This window comes from Hippoglossus stenolepis, chromosome 19, assembly GCF_022539355.2.
Source record: "Hippoglossus stenolepis isolate QCI-W04-F060 chromosome 19, HSTE1.2, whole genome shotgun sequence".
Lineage (NCBI taxonomy): Eukaryota > Metazoa > Chordata > Actinopteri > Pleuronectiformes > Pleuronectidae > Hippoglossus > Hippoglossus stenolepis.
Window position 1 is genome coordinate 14157709 of NC_061501.1, and position 26821 is coordinate 14184529.

Consider the following 26821-nt stretch of genomic DNA (forward strand, 5'->3'; position numbering starts at 1 on the left):
TGTTGTGTAGGCAGAGGTGTGGATCTCTGCTCTCCTTAAAGGACACTTGCCACAAGGCTTCCTCCTCCCTAATTGTCTGAGAAAAAACTAATCTCACTCCAATTTAGCTCCACCTCAATCCCTGTCTGACAGCTGTTCCAAAATAAAGCTCGCCCAGGTGGCTTTTTATTTCCACGTCCTGTCTCCAGCTCCTTTCAGGGCCGTCCGGTCACCAAACCATTCTGCAAAACTGTTTTTTTTTTTTTTAAATCTTCTTGCGTGGAGCTCCTTTGACCCCGGCCCTGTTTTAAAGTCCTTGAGCACAACAAAAGCCCTCTGATGAGCGGATGAGGAACAAATTGCCTCGGCGGTGACGACTGTTCAAAGCTTGTTTGACATACGAGGGATTTATGAGCAATTTCTGCAACAAACCAATTAGCTGCTGCTGCTGCTGCTTCTGGTATAGAGGGGGGGGGGGAAAGCATCTGTGTTTCAGGTCTTGTTCTGTTTCATGTTGATTTAATCCAATCAGGGTTTGCTATGAACGCAATTACGTTTATTAATTTCAACAGCACTATACATTCGACGCGGTCGTGACCTCCTGTACGAGCGGCTGCTGTAGTTTTTTTGTTATAGCAACAATAAAAAGGCGTCTGTGCTGATTCAGCTGAACAACACACACTTATATGCTTTTTGCAGGATATTATCAAAAGAGTGATGATGCAACTTGTGACACGGCAGATTACAACGTTTCATGTAACATAACATGCAGTGATAATTCATAACAATATTAGTACAACACATGTTTTAAACAATAAACAAGACGAAAAGCATTTATAAATGTATGAATCTATCTATCTATCTATCCATCCATCATTCCTTCCATCTTTCAATTTTTCCATCCATCTATTTATTTTACCATCAAACTTCCTTCCTTTCACATGTTTTAAACAATAAACAAGACGAAAAGCATTTATAAATGTATGAATCTATCTATCTCTCTCTCTATCTCTCTCTCTATCTCTCTATCTATCTCTCTATCTCTCTATCTCTCTATCTATCTCTATCTATCTATCTATCTCTATCTCTCTATCTATCTCTCTATCTCTCTATCTATCTCTCTATCTCTCTATCTCTTATCTATCTATCTGTCTATCTATCTCTCTATCTATCTATCTATCTCTCTATCTCTCTATCTCTCTATCTATCTATCTATCTATCTATCTATCTATCTATCTATCTATCTATCTATCTATCTATCTATCTGTCTATCTAACCTGTCACACACTGTGTGTTTCTCTCCTCTCACTTGTAGATAATTACTCTGAACATCATCGATACACTTCAGGAGGAGGTGGTTGTTTCTTCTTTTAAAGGTGACAGATGGTGGCTGACGTCTGTCGCTCTGCACTCGGCTCCTCGGGAGGCAGACGTCCTCAGAGTGGAAGTCAATCGCAGGATTTCGCCATTTTCCTTTTTTTAAACCCAGTGAGAAACTGTTGTGTAATGACTTTGGAAGGAGGAGGCATTAAAAAAAAAGGAAGGCAACGGAGGGAGATGGGCCACTGCCTTGACACTGTTTAATTAAACCCTTGGAGACTACCGGCTGCATGGGAACAAGGGCCAAATGAGCTGCTGGGTCATGTGCACGCGTTCTGCCACATGAATAATACAAAACACTGCAGGCTGATTCAGAATAATCTAAGAATACTGCTCCTTCCAGAGCTCGGCCCTTGTGACGGGAAAATCCAGGGTATTTTGTTGCTGCCTCTGTTCAATTACCGCGGCTGCAGGAGAGCAGCTGGTGAGAGACACATACAGTGGGAGGGAGGCGCTGCAGCTCAGGTGACTTGGCAACGTCACAAAGAAGAAATTCTGTTGATTAAGACTTGGCGGTGACGCTCGGGTGTTTGTGCATTTGTTCAAAGGCCTCGCTTGTGTTTAAATGATGTCAAATATGCTGTTGATGCTGAGGTTAGGAAGCAGTTTGATAAAAAAGCTGCTCTAATCAACATTTCTACATTCAAGGAGACTTGCGATGCTTTTTTCCGTTTCTCTTTTTTGTGGATGTAAAAGGTCCCGACACAATGAGACACTCGGAACCACACGTTTTTCTTTACGCATTTATTTGTAAGAGTCCATAAAAAAATGAACATTTCTTTGACATTTCCACATTTCCACTCGCTAATCATGAGAACAAACTGTCAAGGACAAGTCAGACGAGGGAAACTGTCGTGTTTGTCTCTTTTGTGAAACACTTGAATCCAGGAAATCATGTTTTTTCAGAGGAGTTAGAAGCAGTTTCTCGTCCTGTGGGAGTCGTGGTATATTGTGGATAATATTACTGCCAGAGTGTTGATGATCAGTTTTCATATATGACGCAGGAGAGTGCAGAATATGTTCATCTCTTTCTGTAAAAAAAACGTTGACTCTTAAGTGCTTTCATTGTGTTCTCTCCCCTCTCTATTCTCTCTATTGGAGAAAGGATTCACTGAGCAGCCTGACCTTCATTTACTCTCACTTGCTTTACAGTATTAGTGCAGTGATTCTCACGCTTATCACAAACAAGGCCGCTACTGTAATTCTCCTTCCACCGGAACCCGTTCAAATGCAAACACGCGCTCTGACAAAAAACACGCTGCCAAAAACGTGGAGCAGTCCAAACGTAGGAGATTAATTAGGGTTCTGAACGCTCACTGTACATCCACAGCCCCCAACAATAAATACAGCAAAATGCAAAAGCTTAACTACAAAAAAAAAAAGCACCTTGGACAAAACAAAACATGGACGTGAGGTCTCTGCAGGCTGGCGCTCAGCTGATGAACGTGTACAGTGGTTATAATCTGCACTGCAGCTGATGGACAAGAGAAGATACGGCACAGTGGGGATGTTGGGCCTCTGATACGTAGCACAGATGAAATAATGCCACGTGTGATTGATGGCGCTTCTGCCAACAACTATGTAGGTGTGTGTGTGCGTGTGTGTGCGTGTGTGTGCGTGTGTGTGTGTGTGCGTTTAAAAAAAGGAGCCGAGTCCACCGAATCGTGGGAAGAGTCGAGGAGCTCTTTTCTTTTTGGACTCCTCCTTTAGCCACAGTTTCTTCCTCTTGGAGTCCGTGTGTCCTACAAAATAAAAAAGAGTTATCATTAAACATTTCAATCGTTTATTACCACTTTATAACAAGTCACAATTTGTTAGGGGTTTATAAACTCTAACTAATGATTTATCTGCGTATATGAGTATCACTTAATCACTATTAATCTCTTAAAAATAGTATAGATATAGTTGTCTCTATATATATTACCTAGCCTAAATCTTGAACGCAGTCATTCACATGAAACATTTTGTTAATTCATTAAAACCCTGTGATGTGAGTGCAGCCAGAGGGTCAGAGGTTCAGCGGTTCACTGGAGAATTCAACAGATAAACACAGATATCTGTAAAGCATCAGTAAATCATTCATTAACTATTAATACATGTATGAGTCACAGCTTGTGAGAACAGTCGCAGGAGGAACTCGTTCTACTTCTTCTCACATTTAAAAGGCTTCTAGCTGTAGTTAAGAAACTCTCTCTCTCTCTCTCTCTCTCTCTCTCTGGAGACACATATCTGAGCAGTTTGTGTCATTATCTCAGAAACCGAGTTAGGGCCTTTGTTTGCGTCGCAGCAGGAGCCGAGCGCGGCGAAGTTAAAGGTTCCCTCCTTAACGAATGAAGCTGCTGTTATGAAACATTCAGGGGCATGTAATGGCTCGGCTTTTGTGCGTGACTTCCTGACCCCGTGAGGGGAAAACAGAGGGCGACCTTTGACCCCCGGTCGTTACGAGGATGTAGAACAGAGGCGCCTAATGAACACCTCTGTCCTCCATGTTTACACCTGCCAGTCAAGCACGCCGCTCGTCCTCGCCGTGCTTTGTGTGGCCGTCAGACACAAAAGCAGACAATTAGCTGTGCTTATTAAGACTCCGGTCTTTAAAGGGGAGCTCAGTGTGCCGGTGATTAATCAGCCTGGCACGGTGGGACGGTGGGCGGACCTCTCGTTAGGCACTGCAGGCCGTGGTCCTCCTCTTCCTCTGCGGGGGTTTGGGTGGAGTTCCTCAGGTAGCGTGGGTGCAAGCTGAGGCCAGGAAGTGCGTTCTGTCTGCGGCGACGGCCCTCTTCCTCCGAGGGGTCTTCGGCTGCGATGTCTGTGGGTGTGAGCACAGCAGAGCAGAGCGGGAATGAATCACTACTAAACCCTGTTTTCTTGCTGTCTGGATGCGTCGCCTGAGGTGTTCAAACCAACATTAAATCTTTATTTGTATTTTTTTTTTCCTCCCCCATGCAGCTCCTATGAATTCCAGCCTTCTGACGTGAGATGTGCGGCGCAGGAAAAAAGCTGAAAGGAAAACATATTACCTTGCGGTGCCCTTGGCAGTGTGAATACAATCAGACATGAGGGAAAAAAGCAGAAACACACATCTGGTGCATCAAGTTGAGCACAAGTGTAAAAAGGTATATTGATGTAACCAACAGGAAACAACAAAGATGATATAAAAGCAAGAAGTTCAAAGAGTCCCCGAGGCGCCGCAGCAGAACCTTCCCTTCCTTCCTAAAGCCAAACATATATTTCATTCATATTTCATCTGCCTGACTTTATTGTGATTAGTCATGTAAATAAAATGAGATTTGGTTATTCTTTTCTCTGGGTAATTTACATTTATATTGAATTAGTGGCAGGCAGGGGCGTAGAGGATGGGGGTGGTGGGGGGGGGGCTTATTATGCTGCGAGATTACAGGCAGATCTCATGGCCATTGTGTTGTGTAATTAAGGCAGAGAGGAGGAGAAGAAAAGAGGCCAGATGCTCACTGTGCCGAACCTGGTCCCATTTAGAGGAGAGTCTGCAGCAGCGTTTTTTCAAAATCCCCGGGAACGGAGCGTAATGGCCTCAGACGCACCGGGGGTCATTAGAGACACGGCAGCTTTGTTTGACGTGTACCTGTGGCAGCGTGTTGCCATCGAAACATAAACACACAGTCGCTTTAATGGTAAACTGAAACTCCATCCGCGGTATATTTTCTTTACTTCACGTGACATAGCTCACTCTCCTCTTTCGATTCCGTCAGGAAGAGCTCAGGGGGTTTCGAGGAAAGACAAAGACGTCCCTGGATTCCAATCCTCTTTGAACGGGCATCTTATTACTGTAGGTCGTCCATTTTGACCTGAGTCCAATTTCTTTGTCTCTAGAGTCTCTTAAGGTCAAAATTGTCCCGAGTACTTTTTTTGCGGCGTGTTTTCTCGCTGAAAACACTCAATTTAAATGTGATTTGTGTGTATTTTAGGCCCAGACTTGGATTTCTTACATTTCAAATTACCTTTTTAAATCGAACGCTGCTTTAAAAACACAGAGGTGACCCTGCAGAGAGAGAGAGAGCGAGAGAGGGAGGCGGACTCCCAGTGGATCAGCAGAAACAGGACAATTGGTGGTTTTACTCTCGTGGCTGCAGCTGCTCGTGCATGTGTCTGGTGATCTCAGGTGAAGTCAGACGGCTGGAATAAGCCAAAAGGCGACTTCAAGGTTGCACACTTTGTTTCTTTTACTCCAAAGGACCAATCATTTGCGTCTATTACGGGCCCCGGTTACCTGGGCGATAAGAATCCCATCAAGTCGCAATAATCCATCATCAGTTAATTAATTCCAACAAAAACAATATCAAAGAGCAGCGATGATAATGAGATCTTCTAATGCTCATAACGGAGGCCTTTTATTTTCTGGATCAAGGACTTAATTTGAAAAGCAGAGTGAACACTGTCGAGCTCCTGGACGCTTTCATTTGCAGCTATTGTCTCGAGAGTGCCTGTCATTTGTCTCCGGGCTAAACAATGCTGCGTGCGTCTGTGCAGGCTGTTTGCTCCCCACTGTCTAGACTGCAACACAAGAGCGTGTGCACAGGCACAAACACACGGGTTGACACTGTAAACACACACAGGCAGAACACGTGTGACGGACAGATTCGGCCTTGGCAGGACAGGCTTTCAGTGGACGTTTCAAATTAATCAGTGTTCAGGACGAGGCTTCATGAGAACTATCGATCAGATTACTTTCTGCAGTCAACCTCAAGTCGCCTGTTGTCGTGCTGATGTGACTTTAAAGCCGAGCACAGAGAGATACACTCTCAGCCGAGGAGAAACCGGCAGCTTATCTCTGCCATCGTTCATAAAGTGAGAGGCCTGCGGCTCGAGGGCCGAGCTGAGGCTTCGCGACGAGGTGGAGGAGGGATGGAACAGTGGATGAGACCGGATGTCGCTCCCTGCAGACAGGAAGTCATTTTTCACAACGTGGGGGGGGGGCTCTAGGACAGGAAATCACAGTATTATGTGTCATGTTGGAGTTGATGGATGCTGTTTTTGTTGCGAGGAAACTCCTCCGTGGAAACACGGAGCCGGTCTTATCAAATTGTAAATAACAAAAAGTGTGCTGACATATAAACATTGATTAAATTCTCACATGTTGCTTCATTTAGTCTTCAGCTGCTGATTTTGTGATTCCTGGGGAACAAGGTCTTTTGTATACGAACAGTGTCATCTAGTGGCCAAACGAGGGTACAACATCAAATCAAAATATCTGATAATAAAGAAAAACAGATCTGAGAATGAATTGAGATCTGATGGTTTTACTTTTCTTCAACTTCTTATTTTACTTTATTTCTTAAGCTTTGTGTGTTTTTTTGAAGAAAATCCAACATGGATTAATAAAAATCTCAATTATGACACGTTTTTTGGATTTTCCTGGATTTCTGCTTCTCTTTAACAAAATGCTAATTCTAACTTTCTTAAAATAAAAGCTATAATTTGAATGAACCTTTATTTCTGATGTCAATCACGGATAAACAGCGAAATACCGATTATAAATTAGAGGAAAAAAGACGCCCCTGAACTCACCTGAGATTTCTCTGGTTCTTACGTTTTCCTCAGTATCAAAGTGATGCAGTGATATTAATCTGCATATCTATGGACACATTATAAAGACAAACTGCAAATAGATAAATCCGCGATTCCATTTTGTTAAAATATAAAAGTCACAAAGCCAGAAACGGTTATGACACAAAGTGTATAAATTCATTCACAAGTATGTTGATTATTTGCACTATCTGCTTCAAGTATTTGTAACTTCAAATGATCAAGCTTGTTCAAATAAAAAGTTTGAACATGAGTGAATCCGAAAGGAAATTTTTACTGAATATACAGATTATAGATCAGAGGAAAAAAGACGCTCCAGAACTCGCCTGATATTCTTCACGTTTTAGCGTTTTCTTCAGTATCAAAGTGATTCAGTGACATTAGTCTGTACATATATTGACACATTGCAATAAGGAACCGCAAATATATAATTCGGCAAACGTTTAGTTCCAGTTTGCTAAATATGAAGTCACAGATCCAGAAACCCTGTTCTGGCACAGATTAATATATATTGGTCCTGCAGAGGGCTCTATTGCACCATAAATATAACCCCTACCTCTCATTCAGCTGCTTGTTTTCCGTCATTGTCTTATGTTGAAGATTGACTCGTGATTTTTACAACTACCAGGAAGTTAAATATAAATAAACACATGGACATTTTGTAGATTTTATCACTATTTAAATGTGCTTACTGTTCTCTGTAATAACCCATATCTACATCTATCCCTAATCCGCTGTGCGCTTCTTCCGCACGAACACGGAGAGCTGAGCGCGCACAGGATGCGTAAGTCTAAATAGTGCCTGGCGCAAGGCTGCGTTGTTGCCTAGCAACAGGACTGCGCAGGCGTAACCACCGCTTAAACCAGAGCTGGTGAAAGGAAATTGAAAGGACGAAACAAACACATAAAACATGGCATCCACTACTAACTTAGCCAATCAACATGTTCATATTTTTGGTATTTTACGCAGATATCACATGCTGAGACTTCACACTTCAGTCCACTGAGGGCTTCAGGCTGCTCTTCCTCCCCAGTTTCTCTCTCCTGTCTCACAAAAGATATGCACTGGGTCTTGTGTAAATAAACCAGCCCCGAGCACATTCCTCCACAAAGACACACACACACACTCTTCTTCTGTCAGTGCACAGTGACCTCTGAGCCAACTGCAATTATTCGCACTACAACAGTTGAGCTTTGAGTCAGAGCCGATTGTCTTCTGTTCGAGGGAGTGCTGACAAACCCACTTTTAGTCATTTAAAGCCCCAAGCGAGACATGTTTTTTACGTAATTTTCGATTTTTGCAGCTAATATGAAAGATCATTTAGAGTCACCGGTTTGCCTCGGCGTCTCTGCAGAGCTCAGGTTCTGTTCAGCACATGTAAGAGTTGCAGTATCGGCATTTATAAAAGCCCATGAAAATGTCCCGATGGGAGGGGCAGAGATAAAATGAAGAAAGAGGAAGAGTGGATGAATCCTGGAGGAGGGGGTTGTTCCACCCTCACCTGGTCTGTAAAGGTAAAGCATACCTACCACACAGGAGAAAAAACACACCTCAGGGTTTGAATAGAGAAACGTAACGTTGCTGTGGAAAAAAGATTTCTTCATATTATCTTTCCCGTCATTTTTTTTTTTTAGCACTTTACCACTGTGCTGTGTTATCAGTGACATTAGTAGGTTAAAAATGATGCACACAGTGAGTTGTATGATGGGTGAGTGTACACAACAAGCAGCCACTGTGGTTTCCTTTATTGTGTGAAGCAGATTGAAAATGTGATCAGGCACATGTGCACACACAAACTTCATATTTCCAGTTAGAGTGAGACGATGCAAAGTCACTCAGGCTGAAGGAAAACACCACACAGACACCAGGTGACTGCAGAAGCATTTTCACAACATCAAACTCAACTTTATTGACCAAAATCTGAATAAATCTTTATTTATTTTTTCTCTTTTCTTTCAACAAAGGGCAAAAAGTTGTTCCCTGTGTCTCCGGTTGACAGTATTAAAGTGAAAGTGCACGTTCCGCTGACAAAGTTACAGTGAAACTACGAAGCAGCCTCCTGGAATCAGCAATCATGCAAAAAAAAAACATCTCTCAAATATGCAAACAGATGTAAAAGTAAGGAAAATGCACATTAGAATTAATTTATTAATAATATGTGTCATTCATGTTACACACGCATGGTCATGGTAAAAAGTTAACAGGTTAGCAAGGTGAGGTTCAAGTTAAAGAAATTCGGGCCGAGTGGTAAAGCTTTTATCGTTCACTTGTGAAACTGGTCAAGTGAGAAGAGCAGAAATGATGTGGAAGTCCATGTGTACGGCGTGTCCTGCTACGAAGAAAGACAATATCCACCTCAAAAGGAAAAAAAAAAGATTATATCTATATCGAGCACATACTCAGCTTTGTGCATGTGGCAGAAGTAAAAGTACAATTCAATTATTGTAAGGAAACAAAAAACACAAATCGCAGCAAAGATGGTCCCCCCCGTGATGATGGAATAAATACAAATATACAAACACTGAAGATCTCTCGTGCCTCCGCCTGCAGCTAAAGCCAGAATGAGAAAACTGTTCTTGCAGGAATGAGACGCAGGAAGACAGAGAGAGGAGAGACCGACCCATCGGTAGCAAACATCGTCACTCGGCCAGTTTTGTTTTTTTCCCAGGTGTGAAAACGGAGTGTTGATCAAATCTCGTGGCGTGATATTTAATTGTTATCCAGTCTTAGGAGCTGCTCCTTACCATTAACTGTAAGAGATTTTAACTGACCATCTTCCTCCACCTCCACTCGCTCTTGGCCGTTCTCCACAATCCTGTACCAAAAACATTAAAAAAAACATTTAGAGAGCAAAGATTCAGGCTGATACAGATGCTACCGAGTTAGAAATGTACGTTACCGTTTTGTTGTAATTCTTCTGCCGTTGATGAACTTTGTGGAGGTCGACACTGATTTGAAATTACCCATCCCTCCTCCTCCTCCGCCGCCGCCGCCACCAAAAGATGAAGAAGAGAAAGAGGTGATGCCTCCTCCACCCATTTCTCCAAACGAGGTAAAACCTGTATAAGAGCAAAGAAAACAGTATTAAAATATGAAAGCATCGTAAATTCTCAATGACACAGGCATCTACTAAAGGTCAAAGATATTTGTCGGGATGGACTCACCTGAATCAAACCCTGAGAAGCCATGCCCGAAAGCTGGGAAGCCCCCAAAACCAAAGATCGGGCCGCCCATCCTGTTCCGACTTGCGCCTCTCTGGCGACCGCAATTGCCTCCGTAGAAATCAAAAGGGTCTTCGGCTGTAAAAAACAATCGTAGATTATGAGTTGGTGATTTGTGCATGAGAAACATTTTTAAACCTCGAACACAGCACTGATGTATTATCACTTTGAAGTTGTAAAGTATGATGAACTTAATAGCTCTGTGTGTAAATTGTGTATTAACACACAGAGCAGAGGCAGAGCAACATATTCCATGTTCTTCATTTGGACTCATGTTTCTGACGACCTGATGAATTTAAGTCCAATATTCTCTCTCTGTAGCTTCTATTTGTCTATTTTTAGTCTCCACCAGCTCCTCGGGGAAACATCGGTCTCTTTTAGCTGCTGAATGTTCCTCTCTGTTTACCAGCAAGTCGCTAAGTCCATCCGTCTGCTGTGGGGTGCTGAGCAGGCAGTGGACCATGTGTAGGTTTTAAAGCTTTTTTTCTGAAAATAGCTGCTGCGACCAAAGCAAGGCTTGTGAGAGTGAACAGATGTAGTGAAGAGGCAGCACAGGAAACCTAAACAATGAGCTGACAGACACTTAATCACTCAACACTTCAAGACCTGAGAAGAGTTGGGGGGATGACTCACTCTCAACATATGACCACTTTCTCATTTAACAGTATTTTAATCCACTGTTGAAATAATATTGATTATAGCAGCTTTAAGGCTGATTCTAGTTTCCAAAAGATTTAAAGCAACACCGTGTATCTTTTACTGAGCAACAGCGCCCCCTGCAGACACACGTGGTGATTGATTCTGTTGGGCTCCATGTCCAAACGATTAAGGGGTTTTCATGTAGAGAAAAAACAAAGCCCATCAATGTGAAGACTGTGTGGACCCACTCACTGAACTGAAACACAACTAAAGGGTGGATATTACCCATAATTCCTGGCTTTTTTTAACCAGAAGACCTGTTGTAACAAGTTTCCTCACTGAATATTGGAGATAAACGCTGTTTTTTAATGAATTCTAAGTGTTTTTAAATGATCTACAGCAAGAACAGGCGTTCAAAGCTGATACTTTAAGGTAAAAGACATTGCATCGAGTTACAGTACCTGATACAAAACCCAAAAAATGGACATCAGGGCACCGGTTTGTAATTTCTTGAACAATCTTAACCTTAAACTGTCTAAGTGCCCGTCACTAATTCTTCTCCTAAAGCCCTGTGGACATGCTACTAATTGCGTGCTGCCAATCTGGGTCAGCCCAGCAGGCTACGACTGGATCACTGGCACCGTTCGCTGAAAGAAGACTCTCCCCTCAACCTTGAAGGTACAGAGCTTTCTCAGACAGAAAGCTTAAAATAAAAGTATCCCCTGACCACTGCTGTAACTGCATTACTGTCCATTTACCTAGAAGACGTTAGACAAGCCAGCGGAGCCTTTAGGAAGCTGCCTGTAAGACGGCAGACAACAGAGTAAGAAATAGGAATGAAAGCACTGAAAACATCTAAATTCTGCTTCCATTCCATGACTGTACAGTAAGAGGTGGCTTAGAAGAAGAGCTGAGGCGTTCTCAGAGGGAGAGCACAGCCCTCTATTGCCTGTGTACTCTGACATAACTTTTAAGACCTGTCAAGCACAAAGACTGAGATTAATTCAGAGAAGAATGTGCCACGCCTGCACAGCACCGCAGAGGGTGTATCAGCTCAGGGCAAATTAAAATGACAGTGGGTTTTCAGGATGTACATATTCGAAAGCTGAGGGAAAACATTAATGACTTCGTAACTACAACAAAATTGAATGGGTTCTTTCTCGCCTCGTGTCCCATCGTTCTGACAAGTTTAGTTGAAATTAGTTCAGTAGTTTTTGTGTCATCCTGTTGACAAACAAACCAAACAATAGGTTATTATAGAAGCTGCCCAGGGAGACATTGTGGAAATATTTTGGCAATTTCCACAGTATGTGTGCGACCCGATAGCTGAATGGTCTGGGCGTTTACCAAATGGGTATTCATGCCCCAAGCAATAGGACTCCCAGCTGGTCGGATCCCCCCCCCGCCCCCTACATTTCCCGTCTCTCTCCTTCTTTCACTATCTTGTGAAAAGGCACAAAGGCTAAAAAAATATACCTTCAAATGTATAAAAGTTGATCTGCTGATATCTACTTCTTCAAATGTTCATTTTAGATAAAGTGTGTGGGCTGTACTTGGCAGACGACTGGGTGCTCCTCATCGTGTGAATCTGTATTTGTCTCAACCCCCCCCCCCCACCCCACCCCCCCCCCCAGTCTGCTGGATGCGCTCGGTGGCTGAGTGACAGATCCACAAGACCAGCTGCTGCTCGCTGTGACGAGCTGCAGGACACTCGGGACTGGAGACTGGACAGAACTGAATCCTGCCATTTCAACGAACATCCCAAAAAAAACAAAGCGTTTCTTTAAGGGAAAAAAAATACTTAAACATACACTTGAGATAAACTCGGTGAAGATGGATGTTCTGCCAGAGTCATAACTGAACATAATGAAGGTTTTCACTCAGTCAAAATAGATCTTGAACTTTACTCTCCTGTGCGACAGCGCAGACAGCTTTATGGTTTGGCTTTTTTTAAACAGTCTCTGTTTACCGAGATGAGTAAACAGCAACAGCTGCCACTTTCACTTTATCTTATCCATGGAAATAAGAACAGTAGTGCATGTCATTGTCTACACTTGATAAAAACATATAACGGCTGTGATGATGATGACGACTGCGTTCTTTACAAGTTCTTATTTGTAAGCAGCTCCAATAACTCATAATATTTGTTTTTCAGGATTTGTGTTGCACGGATATTGTTTGGGAGCTAAAATCATATCATGTTTTATGCACACAGAGCACACAGCACACACACACTTGGCATTATTACATCTGCTTTTGTTTTAATACGGAAGCTATTTTTGAAAGCATTCCAGTTGAGTGATGTAGACGTTCATATCCATCCACTGGCTGTGTCTGAGCTCCATATTTAGAGCTACGCGGGGTGAAATACACATGCCTTCCAATCAGCCCTCTGTTGAACCCAGACAACCAACGGCAGGCGCTAAAACTCCTGTTACTCTCGAATCCTTAATTCAACGATCCACATTTCTGACACAATCAGCTGTTGCATGACAAGACGATGACATTACAACTAATGAGACGCCGCTGGTCAACAGCAGAACAAACATTTTCTCTTTTACGATTTTGCCCCTGTGCATTTGTTTGTTTGATTTTTCACAAGATTACACAAAATCTAGAGAACATTGTTAAACGAAACTTGGACCAGGATAGAACCCAATAAATTTTGGCTCTCATCCAAACAAAGTTGCAGATGCAGGACTTTTTCTTTATCACTTTCTTTAACAGTGTGAGGTTTTTAGGACACTTTGGATGATTTCGCAGGGACAATTCATGGATTTCGGTGAAGAAAATCAGGGATGTTAAGGGGCTGAAATCTATGCATGTGTGTAATTTGGTGCAGCTTGACTGAATTTACAGGACCTGTTGTCCTCTACTGAGTGTCAGTCTAGACATGTATTTAATCTTCGTCTTGTTATTTATCTATTGTAACCAGATGGCACCTTTCAACGACTGAAAAAACATTCTGTATTCATGCTGCTGCTTTTGAACTGATTGTAAGGGTGATGTAAAATAAGAGCCTTTTTAAAAAGCGGGAGTAAATTAAGAGTTTAAATCCTGGTAATGAGATGATGATACATAATGAAGTTGACATTAGTTGACATCCAGCAGAGATACTCCAGCGTGTGACATTTAATGGAAGATAACCCCCTGCGGGGAGCAGTACTTAGTGTATTGGATTTGGACATGCACTTTGCAGCACTGTGAGAGATTAGCACCAGGATTTACAGAAGGTTTTCTAGGTGCCGAGGCTCCATCTTTCAAATTTCCACAGAGCAGGAGCTGCTAGCTTCGTGTTAGAAGGCAAAATAACTATACCAGAGTATATACATACATAAAACTGAGGCGAACACGATGAACTACTCTCTGTCTCTCTTGAGCCTTCCCAGGCCATCCATGTATATCTTTGACCAGATAAAATTATCAAGTTAATAATAGCCATTGCATACTCCACACTCTTAGGACACTATTCAGTCCCTCGCTCCTCCTGCTCTGTGAAAAACAAGAAATCTCACCAGTGCCTCAGCAGAAATGAAACGGACTTACCAAACAAATCTGCAAATGGATCTCTGCCACCAAAGAATTCCCTGAAAACATCCTCAGGATTACGGAATGTGAAGCTGCCACCGCCATAGTGATTGTAATGGCCTCCTGGAAAACATAAAACAACAACAGAGCTCATGAACTAGGGATTAAAGGCAGGATTACACACACTGCTATCATTACAGGTTATAAAAAAATCAATACAAAACCAGGCTGTGCCACAGATGAATGAATAAATGATCATATGTTGCCATGTCCTTATTAGAATTACCAACTGAAATCAAACATCTGCCACCAACATAAATATTTATCATTTACTTTAAAAGTCATCTCCTTACCTCCTCCGCCTCCTCCGCCTCCTCCTGCTGAAAGGCCTTCTTTGCCGTATCTGTCATAAATATTCCTCTTACTTTCTGTGGAGGGAAGAGAAGGACGGATGAGATTGAAAGACACACAAAAAAATTCCTCTTCTGTTGTCTTATCTACCTTATTTATTTGTCTTCACCCAACAAATAAAATGTTGACGTCAAAATAAAAGCCCCACGCAACATTTCAATTTGCCTCAGACTTATTTCAGCACATCAGAAATAGTTCAGCATTTCTACATTACACTCAAAAAATGCATAATAATATAGTTTATTTAATTTACCAGCTCAGCTCTGTGCCGTGACCATTTCAAATTGGGCAAAGCTGCTGTTGAGCAGTAAACTATCAGCAGCAACTAAAGACACATTTACACACTAAACTGATAATCGTCTCAGGCATCAGGTGACAAACAGAGGGTGACATTGAGTAGTTTAAAAGCTGAAACTGCCTGCATCTTGTGACTGAGTGTGTGGTGCTTAACGACGACAGACAAAATGTGACAAGCTTCTGTTCTCAAACATTTACGACTATATTTACACTGTTATTATCACCCACTCAAGATACAAATATTTGTTTTACTAGTTTTCAACTTTTACAAGATCGTTTTAGTACCAACATAAATGTGTCTTTTTCCACTGAATACCGAAACCTGGCACGCTCTGGTAAATGGCTTTAGATGCCTGGGGGATGAGTCCTGAAGGTGACTCAGTAAAAGAGTGTTGCTAACCCGGCTGTAACCTAAAACCCATAGCTTAACAATTGGACGAAGACCAGTTTGTTCCATGAAGTCTAGTCTAGTGGTTCATTTAATGAGTTTTAAAAAAGGAACCGAGACATCGTGGACCGATCACGTTTTCAGAAGACAGGTACAAACACAAATACAATGTTTGGATCGGTTTACAAAATTGCAGTGAAAAACAACCCCAGCTCAAATTGGAGAGTTAATGTTAACTTCAGGCCCAGACTTAATTTGCCAAGTCAAAAACTGTGTTAACATTTTCCACATTACATCCATCAAATACATCTTCTTTCTTATTCAGCAGCTTGAATTTATTCTGTGAGCTTTTCAAACTACACAATGCTGCTGTTCAGCCAAAAAGGGACGTAACCATCAGCACCTGAACACACTCAGACTGAACTTAGAATTGTTTAAAGCACAACAATATGACAAACAGAAAGTAAAACTAAAGCCACAACACCAGATGTTTAAAATGAAGTAGACGTTCACATTCCAGCATAGACATTCCTGACACTGAGCAGTCTAAATACATACAATACCTGCCGTTTGTGACAGGGTGTGTGGTACTTAACAGAGACTAGTAAAATGTTAAATGCTTATTTTTCTGCTTTCAGACCTACATTTAAATACTAGAGCTTATGCTCATCCCCTCCAGATACAGAAATGTACCTGTTGGTTTATAAATCCAATTCAAGATAAATATTCATTTTATCAGCAGGACTGAGTTACTAAACCTCAAATATTGTTTTGTTACCAATCAAAAAATGTCCTTTATATAGAATACTAGTGCTGGGCAATAAATGAAAACAATAATAATAGCAATAAAAAGCTTTATGCTAAAAGAAGGGCTTACTACGAACAGTCTGTCTTGAACGAGTTTAACAAACTGTTTCAGGATCAACTTCCATATCTGAGGTGTCAAACACAATATGTGTCTTTTTGAAAAAGATTATTTCAAATAGAGCTCGAACTGTCACATCAGTACAAGCAGTAAAAATAAAAGATCTTACCATCTGAGAGCACTTCATACGCCTCTGACAGCTCTTTGAATTTTCTCTCTGCTTCCTCCTTGTTGTCTGGGTTCTTGTCTGGATGCCACTTCAATGCCAATTTTCTGTAACTGGAGCAGAAATACAGTACTGCATAAATACAAGCAGATATAAAACACAGAGCCAAATTAATTTTGTTTCCTATATAGATACACCAATGACAAACAAGTCTTAGCTCAAATGATAGATAGATGCAAAGTGTAGGGATGTCAGAAATTCATATCCACATGCAAGAAGTTTATTAAAGTGGTTAACATGACTACACAGACACACACAGTGTTCTTTCTTCCCACCCAAGCTGAAATAACAAAGACAGTCTGAACTCTATTGACGTACAATGTGGGCCCTGCTCAGCAGCTTACGCTGCATCAGCTGTTTCTGAGCCCAGCAGCAGCCCCAGCAGCGGAAACACAGATGCTGTGGACGAGACTCACGACTGAAAGTCAAAGAAAGGCTTCACAATCCAGAGATTGACGGTTATGGATCTACGATGAATAGTCTTTGTAGTCCATGTCATGGTTGTAATCTGTGACTGTATCTAAAGCCTGGTCACTGGTCAACCGGACAGACTGAGCTGAACAATGCTGCATGGTTGAAAATAGTGTAACATATCAGTTTCTGTGGTCTTTATAGTCCGAAGCCTGTATTCACAAGTAAGAGCAACAGCACCCTCTATGTTTGCCTGTAATCTGAATAATCATCGCTGATCTCAGTATTGACGCTTGCTCACCCGACTGTAACCTACAACCTATAGCATTTAATCAATAAACAAAACTAAGAGTTTACAGCCATGCTAGCAGCACTGTGAGCCTGTATTTAGGAACAGTGGTGCTTAGAGCTAAGTGCTAACGTCGGGATGTGAATAGGGCCATAAATGATACAAGATTATTGAGGCAAATATCGATAATGATATTTGAGAGTTGAAAATAAAAATATTGCCTAAATATTTACATTTAAATAGACACCTTAATTTATTTGTCAAAGCAAAAGGTGTCAGTGGGAAACCTGTGAGGAAATGGAATTAACTGGAACTGGCCTGTTTCGTGGTTTGACTGTGAGTGGCGGGTGAGCGTAGAGGGAAGGTATTTGACAGCAGCAAGGTTACAGGAACAAGAGTGGAAACTTTCTTCATTGCACTCTCTCCGCTCTCGCTCTCTCTGCTCTCGCTCGCTCTCTCTCGCTCTCTCTTGCTCTCTCTTGCTCTCTCTCGCTCTCTCTTGCTCTCTCTTGCTCTCTCTCGCTCTCCCCCCGTGTGTCAGTTTATACAGCCGGAGGTGGTTATAATTAACCTATTACACCACTCTGGGTGGGCATGTTCAACAACACCGGGGGGAAAAATTGGGGCAGAAAAACACTCAGGGGCACTTACGCTTTTTTGATGTCCTCTTGCGTTGCATTTCTCTGGACTCCTAACATCTGGTAGTATTCCACCATGGCTCTGTCTGTGTGTTTGTGGGTGCTGTCTCCTGTGAAGATTCACAAAGTCGCCTCTGTGGAGAGAAAGTTGAGTTCTGTTAAGACATGTTAGCCTGAGGAGATAAAGCCTAACGAACTTCAACTGAGCGTAGCCATGTGTGACGCGCACGATATCTTCCCTCCACAGCAGAGGGCTAAATTTGTTAAGGGGAGGGAGGGGGCCGTGGCATTAAACAGGGTGGCAATACCCAACAATGTAATCAACTGCACTGAAATAGAGATAGATGCAGGGGGGAGGACAGCTAAGCTAATACAAGCCCAGTAAAATTACATAATAAGTAGGTGATCATCCCTTAGCCTAAGGCTGAAAGAGAGAAAATGTGAATCCTGTTTCTCTTTTCCATTTCAGATATCACTATAAAAGATCACGAAGTATTTTTTTTTATGATGTAATGCTCAAGTTATGAAGCCCAGACTCTTGAAAACAAGACAGAACAAGTCTAATGAAAAGGAAATCTCAGAAGTTATCCAAGTTGTCGTGCTTTCGAACCAGTTAAAGTTAATATCTCCTGAACACTGCTCTTAGCCGACTTGATTTATAGTAAAAACAGCTGCCAACATATTGAATCTAAATGTAGTGGCAGGTACAAATAAACATCAAACAAATAAAAGCGTATTTGGATTTGGACGAGTTTTAAACCCCAAAATATCTTCTTTGTAGCCACCGTGTCTTTCTCTAAAACCTAATCAAACCTGATCAACTCTGCCAGAAACAGATTCCATTTTTCAGACAACTATTTCTACGTTTTTTGTTTATCTGTTTGATAAATTACAAAAGACTTTTATAACTAAATCTGCCTGTGTTTTAATTGTAAATACCATTTTGAGGTGTGTGAGAAAGGAAAACTTAAGGCATAACAACGGTAACTGAGGAGGTTTGGGGCTTAGAGAACAATCAACAGAAACCATTAATCGAACCTACTTTAACGTTAAAATAAATTTAACCCGTTTGACGTTAATACCTCAACTTACACTTATACATCTGTGGCAGATCATGGTCAATAAGAAGCTAAAGTGGAACTTCTTTATAAAAAAATAAAAGCCAATAATATACAAGAATACATAATCGATCTCAGCTTTGATTTAGCTGATCTTACAGATTAACTAAGTGTGTTTTAACTTCTTTCACCATGTCCTGTCAGTTTGTTTTCACAACTCAACACATATTTTTCTGTCGTCGACAGGCAAAATAATACATAAGAATGACGAAAATGCCAAGCAAACCTAGAGGCGAGGGTTAAGAGGGAGCTGAGCAATTACACAAAATTGATAAACAAACCAGTGAGGACTACTTACACTGGGAGTCCACTGTGTCCTGTTTGTTTGCTATTTTTAACCTGTGGCCTTTGCAGTTAGATTGTGTTTGTGTGTTGTGAGCATGTGGGGGGCTGGGGGTGTTGCAAGGGACTCCTGGTTGGGACAAGGCAGTGAACTCGTGACAGTCTTCCCTTCGACACTTCATTATCCACGCCCTCATTTTGTGTTCAATTTCGCTGATTCTAAAAACTATTACAGAGTCTCTCTCTCTCTCTCTATATATGTGCAGTACTTCCTCTTATAAACCACAACCTAAATATAGAGAGATGTTACCCACAAAGTTCTCATTGTCCTCTGGGACTTTCTGAAAACCAAGTCCAATATCTTGACTCATCATATTAAACAACCTTTTATCCCCCTCATATCAGCCTTCATTAACCGCAGCAGTCGGGATTAGATGGACACTAGAGCCTGCTGGAGATGTGGTTCCTCCTGGTTGTGTGCAGTGTGTGTATATGTATCCATGCATGTACTGTACGTGCAGATGTTTGCCTTGTGGCAGCGTTACACAGCTAACCCCCGATCTGATGCATTTCTGCTCTGCTCGGCGTGAACCAGGCCACAGAGTGAGAAGCAGATGTGGGTCAGTCAATCCCATGATGTCTCACTGAACCAGAGGTGACGGCTATACTTGTTGTCAGCTCACAAAACTAAGCAATTGTGATAGTTTCCATTTCCCTAAAATTAGCACTGTTAGAAGTCAATTGAAAGACAAAGCTAATTAGAGCACAGCCAGAGAGGAACGGTTTTTATCATTATTGTGATCAATGGATTTGTGCTGTGCAGCAATCCCTGACCAGTCTTTAGCTAAATGACTTCATAAATTTTTTAAGCAAATTGACAGTGGGAACATCTGTTCCCACAAGCTTCAGTACATTTAGTGGTTTTCCCAGATCTATTTTTAAGAGTAAGTTACAGTAATTACTCATCTTTTACTGTCATGGTTTGTTGTGATTAATGAGCTACCTGGTTAGAATCTTCTGGGGGTTTGTCAATATGATAGAAATCGAAGTTGTTGGACAAAGTTATTTCACTGTTTCACCTTCATTGACTGTACAAGATGGATGACATGACAGCTCCTCAAAAGTGAAGCCAAATCATCTTGATCGGCCCCTGGTGGCTGGCTGTAGGATAGGTAATTAACTCCATCTCCTCCATGTTGGATGGGACAGTGATCAAACTAAAAAGTAAAAGTACCTGTCAAATAACTTTTTTCACTAAGATGGTTTCTGTCATTTTAAGTAGTTCATATCACACTGATACAGCAGCTCTACACTACTATCTCTACTGCGCAGACTCTGGCTCCAAATGATGACAGAAGTGTAAGATGGCGGCACTTGTATCTGGGATATTTTAGTATTATTTTTCTACAACTGGAAGAAATTAACATATCATCCATCTATTTCTTTACCACCAATTAAGTCAACTTATAGGTCACCTTGGTTCAGCATTTATTCACTGCAATCTAAAATTTTCTGGATAAAAAAATGTATTGATTAATTGAGAAATAAGCAGATACTTTTAAATCATCAGGTGCAGAAGTAGAAAGTTTTTTTTAATGTCTTGAAACTGAGCCCCAGTGAGGAGCAGTATGTGAGCAGTGTGTCGAGCTGTGGTGTTGAAGCAACAGCTGATTCACAGAGCAATTCTCTGAATGTACTAGTCGACCTTTAATCTGACCCTGACGTATGACACAAGCTCCCAACTAATGAATCTCGACCGCGTGTATAAGCAGCCAAGATGAAACCTCTCCTCAGGTCAGATGGTTTTATTCTCCGGTCAGTGATGAGGTGAAGACCTCACTGATGAGCTACTGCTCCAGTGTTTCACAGGAGTCAGCTGAGGGGCCATGGACTTTAAGTAAAGGATCTCACCCCAGCACCTCACCCTCTGACAGGTGGACTGAGAATGAATGTCTGTGTGGATACCTCAGGCCTGATTTTTTTGGAGAGGCAACATCTTCCAGCTGGCTTTGAAACAAAGGATTCCCAGGAGCCCGATATGACTCAAAAAAAATCAATGGATAGATAAAGGAGGGATTACTCAAAGAGTTCAAAAGGACTTTGCCAAGGGGAAAGATTATGAGTGATTGGAAAGATAGTGAGTTCAGGGGTCTACACATGGCTTGTAAACAGAAGTCAACAAACAGCAAAGGTAATCCCGCAGCTCAGGATTTTTTTCAAGAGTTAAATCTACACAGGATTTTAGAGAAAAAACTTCCAGACAAGTCGAGCAGTGGGAGACTACAACAACATCTGTTCTTTTGCTGTGCTGTACTGATGTGGCAAATGAGATTTCCCTTGAAGGTGTAATATTGTGTAACAGTGGATACAAGAGACAAAAAGTGAAAGATGTTAAGTTATTTTATGTAGTAACTATTGTATTTAGATGGACTAAAATTTAAAAGGTTTTTGGTGCAACGGTTATTAATTTGTTAAATTTTTTGTCATAATTTATGAAATAATTGATAATAATTCAGTTGAATTCCATTGCAATGCATCAGTAGAGTCAAGGCGTGAAGAACAGGTTAGAACACGTTTTGAAAACACATTAGACAAAAGGATTTATCATAAAATGAAAAGTACTAAAGAAAAATAAGGTCAGAAAATAAATATATATACACACACATATACACATAGTGATATATTTATGAAAAGTCGATATTGGCTAAACAACATCAGCCTGTTGAATTATCGGCCTGTAGTTGAAGTTGAGTATTTAGTTTACACTCAAGAAAAAAAAGGTCTATACTGACACCACAGATTTTACACACAACACTACAGGCCACTATATAAATTATAATAATTAGTATTATCTCATTAAAGAAAATATTTGATCATAATGCAGATGTATTTTAAAGCTATGAGATATTCAAAGAGCTAATTTTGATGCAGGGCTAATGTAGGTTAAATGTGAGTATATTATTCAAGAAAAAAGGCGTCACGCGGCGCTGGACCACACCCACTTATCACGCATTACAGTCGTAGTGTAGATTTCATCAAGTGTAGACCACACGGTGAAAATTGTGTGTAAATTGAATTAAAGTTGTAAAACAAGGCTTACCTCCTTTTGGCAGTAGTTGGTGCTATCACTATCTCTACACACAGACTAATGTGATTAGACTTCAGTATTTCTCTTTTTGACAGCAAAGCGCTCCAGCAAAAACAAATGTGCAACTGTCCAAGATTACAAATTAGCTTTGTTTTAGACCCAATTTTCCCCTACAGATTTAATTGTGTGTAAATGCAGTCTCGCCTGATTACGAACTGAACACTGAGTGCACAGTTGTGTGTCAGTGTCAAAGGACATGCAAACACCACCACAATTCTGACATTAACAAGACAAGAGCACCGGGCTAAACAGCTAGAGCAGCAAGAAACCAACAGCTAACACAAATCACAGCTGACAGAGCAGAGACGCAGATGACAGCTAAATGCAACACAATAATGAGCCAGCACCTTAAGTCAAAGGATTCATAGCAACAAGTGTGTGTGTTCTTTAAACACAGCAGAGTGTGAACATGAGAGGCAGCTCATCCTCTTTCTACTAAAGAAGATCCCATTTACTGTAAACAGAAGTAAGCTTTTTCTACTTGGACAAGGAAACCATTCACAAATAAAAGTGTGTGAGATATAATCCAGGAAGAATAACATGTTTAAACTATAACATTGGTATTGTACATGAAAATGAACTCTTTCAGAAGTCTGCACAAGATCAGGCTATATTAAAGAGATGCGATGACTTACAGGAACAGAATATATAGAGCAGATTATAGCAAAGAAACAATCACGTATATAATGACTGCATACAGTAGTTTAAAAAGCACAGAATTCATCAGAAATAAATTCTATAAAGTCTATATGCGAGTGTTTTTTAGTAGCCCAATCTCAATAATAAAACACGAAGCCAAAGTAGATTCTGTCATTGCTCAGATAAGATAAAATAGGAAGCTTTTACTTTCCTTATTACAAAGGCTATCAAGCTGTAAAGCTCCAGTTTAGAATGTGGAATCTCCAAAAGTTTTTCAACAAACTACTACCTTGGAAAATTAGCTAACACTTCCAATACCAATATAAATGCTTGTCTTATTACACTCATCTTATTAGCCTGCCGAGTTACCACAAGCCAAGTCAGAATAACTTTGCAAAAGTTGCCAAACTAGTTACTTGCAAAAGTCAAGAGACAAAATGAATGTGTGTTTGTACTTTCTTATGGTACACAACACAGGTTGGACAGGAAATACAGACCCGTTGGTATTTCCTGCAGTAAATACTAGTAAAAACATTTTAGATAAATTACTTGAATTAAGAGAAGAATGATCAGCTGTTAAAATGATCGACTATGGCCTCACATGAGGGAGCAACATTTGCTTGTCTGTATCCATATTGCACATCATAACCATAGACTGTATATAAAGATGGACGACATGACAGCTCCCCAAAAGTAAAGCCAAAGCATCTCCATCGCTCCCTGGTGGGTCACAAACCCTGCATCCTCCATGTTAGCGGATGGGACATGAACCAAACTAAAAAGTCGAATAAAGTTTGCCCAAAGATGGTTTCTGTCATTTAAGGTAGCTCCTATCACACGGACGTATGTCCATGTGTTCATGTTATATTGGAAAAGTTAAATCGCGATAATTTATTATCTATTCTCGTCTATCGTTTTGTTGCCCAGCCCTAGCTGAGACAGACTCGTGATTGGTCGAGCTCAAACATCACTGGGACCTTCAACATTATGACTCCATCCCAAAATTGCAACTCAGAAACTAGCTCCAGCGGCACAAGATGGCAGCATTCATACCCGGGATATTTTGGCTTCATTTCTGTACAACAGGAAGCGGAGGCACGCGTCCACCTTTATATACAACCTATGATCATAACGTTAAAATGTCGCTGCTATTTGTTGCTACTCTGCTGGCAGTATAGCATGACACCGGTAAATATTGTATTTCGTGTGCTGAACTTCCTGACATCTGTATCCAATGGCAACGGAGTGAGGAGGCGTTGTCTTCCTCTTTAACAACAGCACAATCAGCGTTAACTTGGGGAAACACAGCAAGACCGGCAGAAACTTCCAGAAACATTTATGAGATTCACATTACAACAACACATTACGAGGATTTTAATAAAACAGAACTACTACATCTATTCCCGCTATTAATTTCAGAAACCAGAGGCTTGGTTAATATTCCTCTTCTCTCCTTGGAGTATTTTAAGCTAGCACGGATGCTAGCTGTAGCTGCTGGAGCCACAACGAAAAGCTCCGCTCGCGGTTTATAGCGTTTTTAAGCTAGCTTAACGCTCCCGGCTAATTCACGCTAACTCAACTGAAACGTGCGTCACTGGTGAAACAGTAACAACGATGATTTTTTTTGTATTTCCATTTATGACCCGGTGGCGAGCTGAGGAGAGACAGCGGCACCACAGCATCCACACATGTGCGGGAGGTTAGCGATGCGACGGAGGAAGCGAGCCGAGCTAAATGGATACAAGCGGTTAGATTAAGAGCAGCTTCAGACGGTGGCTCGGCTCGGCTCACCTGTGTGGGGGAGTGTCCGCTCCGGGCGTCTGTCCTCTGGCTCCTGTCTGTACTGTCCCTCCTGTCTGTCCTGTCCCTCCTGTCTCCTGGGTCCTCCGGTCTCTGTCCTCTGGTCTCAGTGCGGAAACTGAGCGTGAACTGCGGGTACTGCTGCTGCTGCCGCTGCTGCCTTCAGGGACTGTAGGACGCCGGAGAACTGCCACATCAGCTGGGGACCCCCCATATGCACGCGTGCTTGGTTTGGACAAAACGGATGTTAAACGTTAGTTTGTTCCAGACCTGGTGGAAGATGGAAGGGCCATAAAAAGACCAAAGCACACTTTATACATCTGATCCTCGTGACCTGCTGCCTGTGTGAGTTACTGCCCACAGACTGTGTGAAGATGGACGACACGTCTCCGCCTCCTCTCACTGTTTAGAAATGAAGCCACCACATGTTGGGAGATGATAAAAAGGGATTCAACAAGGGGGGGAAGTTTTATAACTTAAACTTTTTAGTTTGCTCCCATTCATCTAATATTCTTACCAAATTGTATACTGTTGTGAATGTACACCAATATATATATACTTACTTCTGTATACAATTTAAAACATATAATATATGTATGTATATCATATCAAATTGTAAACTATTGTCAATTTATACCTATTTGTATTTATACATATATTTGCATGTATACGACTGTGAATTCATTTATACACATTTATATATTTTAGACTCATTCGTTTTGTACATACCTGCCTATATATTTATAATAGTCTAATATGTGTTTTATGTTTAGTTCAACATCTCCTTATACAAATACACAAGTAGAGTATTTAGAGTACTTGTGTCAGTATCCTCGTGCAATCATCCCGCACAAAACTCAAGTATATTTTCTCTACAAACAGACAGGAAGCAGCGCGTGAGGCTGGGCAAGCTTGTCTCTGAGCCCCGGACCATCAGCACTGGAGCCCCACAAGGTTGTGTGCTCTCCCCTCTACTCTTCTCCCTCTACACCAACAACTGCACCTCCAGCCACCCCTCTGTCAAACTCCTGAAGTTTGCAGACGACACAACCCTAATTGGATTAATCTCCAATGGGGACGAGGCCGCCTACAGAGAGGAAGTTGACAGCCTGGCTTCCTGGTGCAGCCAGAACTTCCTGGAGCTGAACGCTTCAAAAACTGTAGAGATGATAGCAGACTTCAGGAGGAGCCCAGCCCAAACCGCCCCCCTCACCATGTGCGACTCCCCAGTTAAAACAGTGGAGTCTTTCAGATTCCTGGGGACCATAATTGCACAGGACCTGAGGTGGGCTGAGAACATCACCACCATCACCAAGAAGGCCCAGCAGAGGATGTTCTTCCTGCGGCAACTGAAGAAATTCAACATGCCGCAGAAAGTGATGGTCGAGTTCTACACGGCCATCATTGAGTCCATCCTCACTGCATCAATCACCGTCTGGTTCGCTGCCTCCACTGCCAAGGACAAGGGCAGACTGCAGCGGATCATTCGGTCAGCTGAGAAGGTCATCGGCTGTGACCTGCCGGCTCTCCTACACCTGTTCCACTCCAGGACCAGGAAGAGAGCAGGCAAGATCATTGCTGATCCTTCCCATCCCGGCCACCACCTATTCCAGAGACTCCCATCTGGAAAAAGGTTCCGGGCCATCAAGACCAAAACCTCGCGCCACCTGAACAGTTTTTTCCCCATGGCAGTGGGGCTCACAAACAAGCCCCTTCATCACACTGACTCTTCCCCCCGCACATAACTTATAACTTATATATTGTTGGCACTATCCGGAACCAATCACTGCACCTTAGCACCGCACGTGCCTATTGTTTTTTCTGTATATATTGTTGTTTTATGTCCGATTTGTTGTTATGTCCAAAGGCACCAACCACACCAAGGCAATTTCCTGTATATGTAAATATACTTGGCAATAAAAAGAATTCTGATTCTGATTCTGATTCTGATATATACCCAGTGAAAGGTGTATATTTTGTAAATATTCAGTATTTTTATTAAA

General features: G+C 41.6%; 1 protein-coding gene across 5 annotated transcripts; it reads right to left on the minus strand.

Moving 5' to 3' along the window:
- Positions 1-2084: 2084 nt before the first annotated feature.
- Positions 2085-25179, minus strand: dnajb6b (DnaJ heat shock protein family (Hsp40) member B6b). Of its 5 annotated transcripts, none has more exons than XM_035141972.2 (10): positions 24810-25179; positions 17845-17965; positions 16437-16546; positions 14660-14734; positions 14325-14429; positions 10083-10217; positions 9818-9977; positions 9663-9733; positions 4013-4165; positions 2085-3101 (listed from the first exon to the last, which is right to left on the minus strand). In XM_035141972.2, exons 2-10 carry the CDS (start codon positions 17907-17909, stop codon positions 2995-2997), a joined length of 981 nt encoding a protein of 326 aa, XP_034997863.1. In that variant the 5' UTR covers positions 17910-17965; positions 24810-25179; the 3' UTR covers positions 2085-2994. The 5 variants fall into 5 exon arrangements, with proteins under 5 accessions (XP_034997863.1, XP_034997865.1, XP_034997866.1 ...); XM_035141974.2 differs by lacking the exon at positions 24810-25179 and adding an exon at positions 19248-19358; XM_035141975.2 differs by lacking the exon at positions 24810-25179 and having other exon boundaries at positions 9690-9733; positions 17845-18107.
- Positions 25180-26821: the final 1642 nt, after the last annotated feature.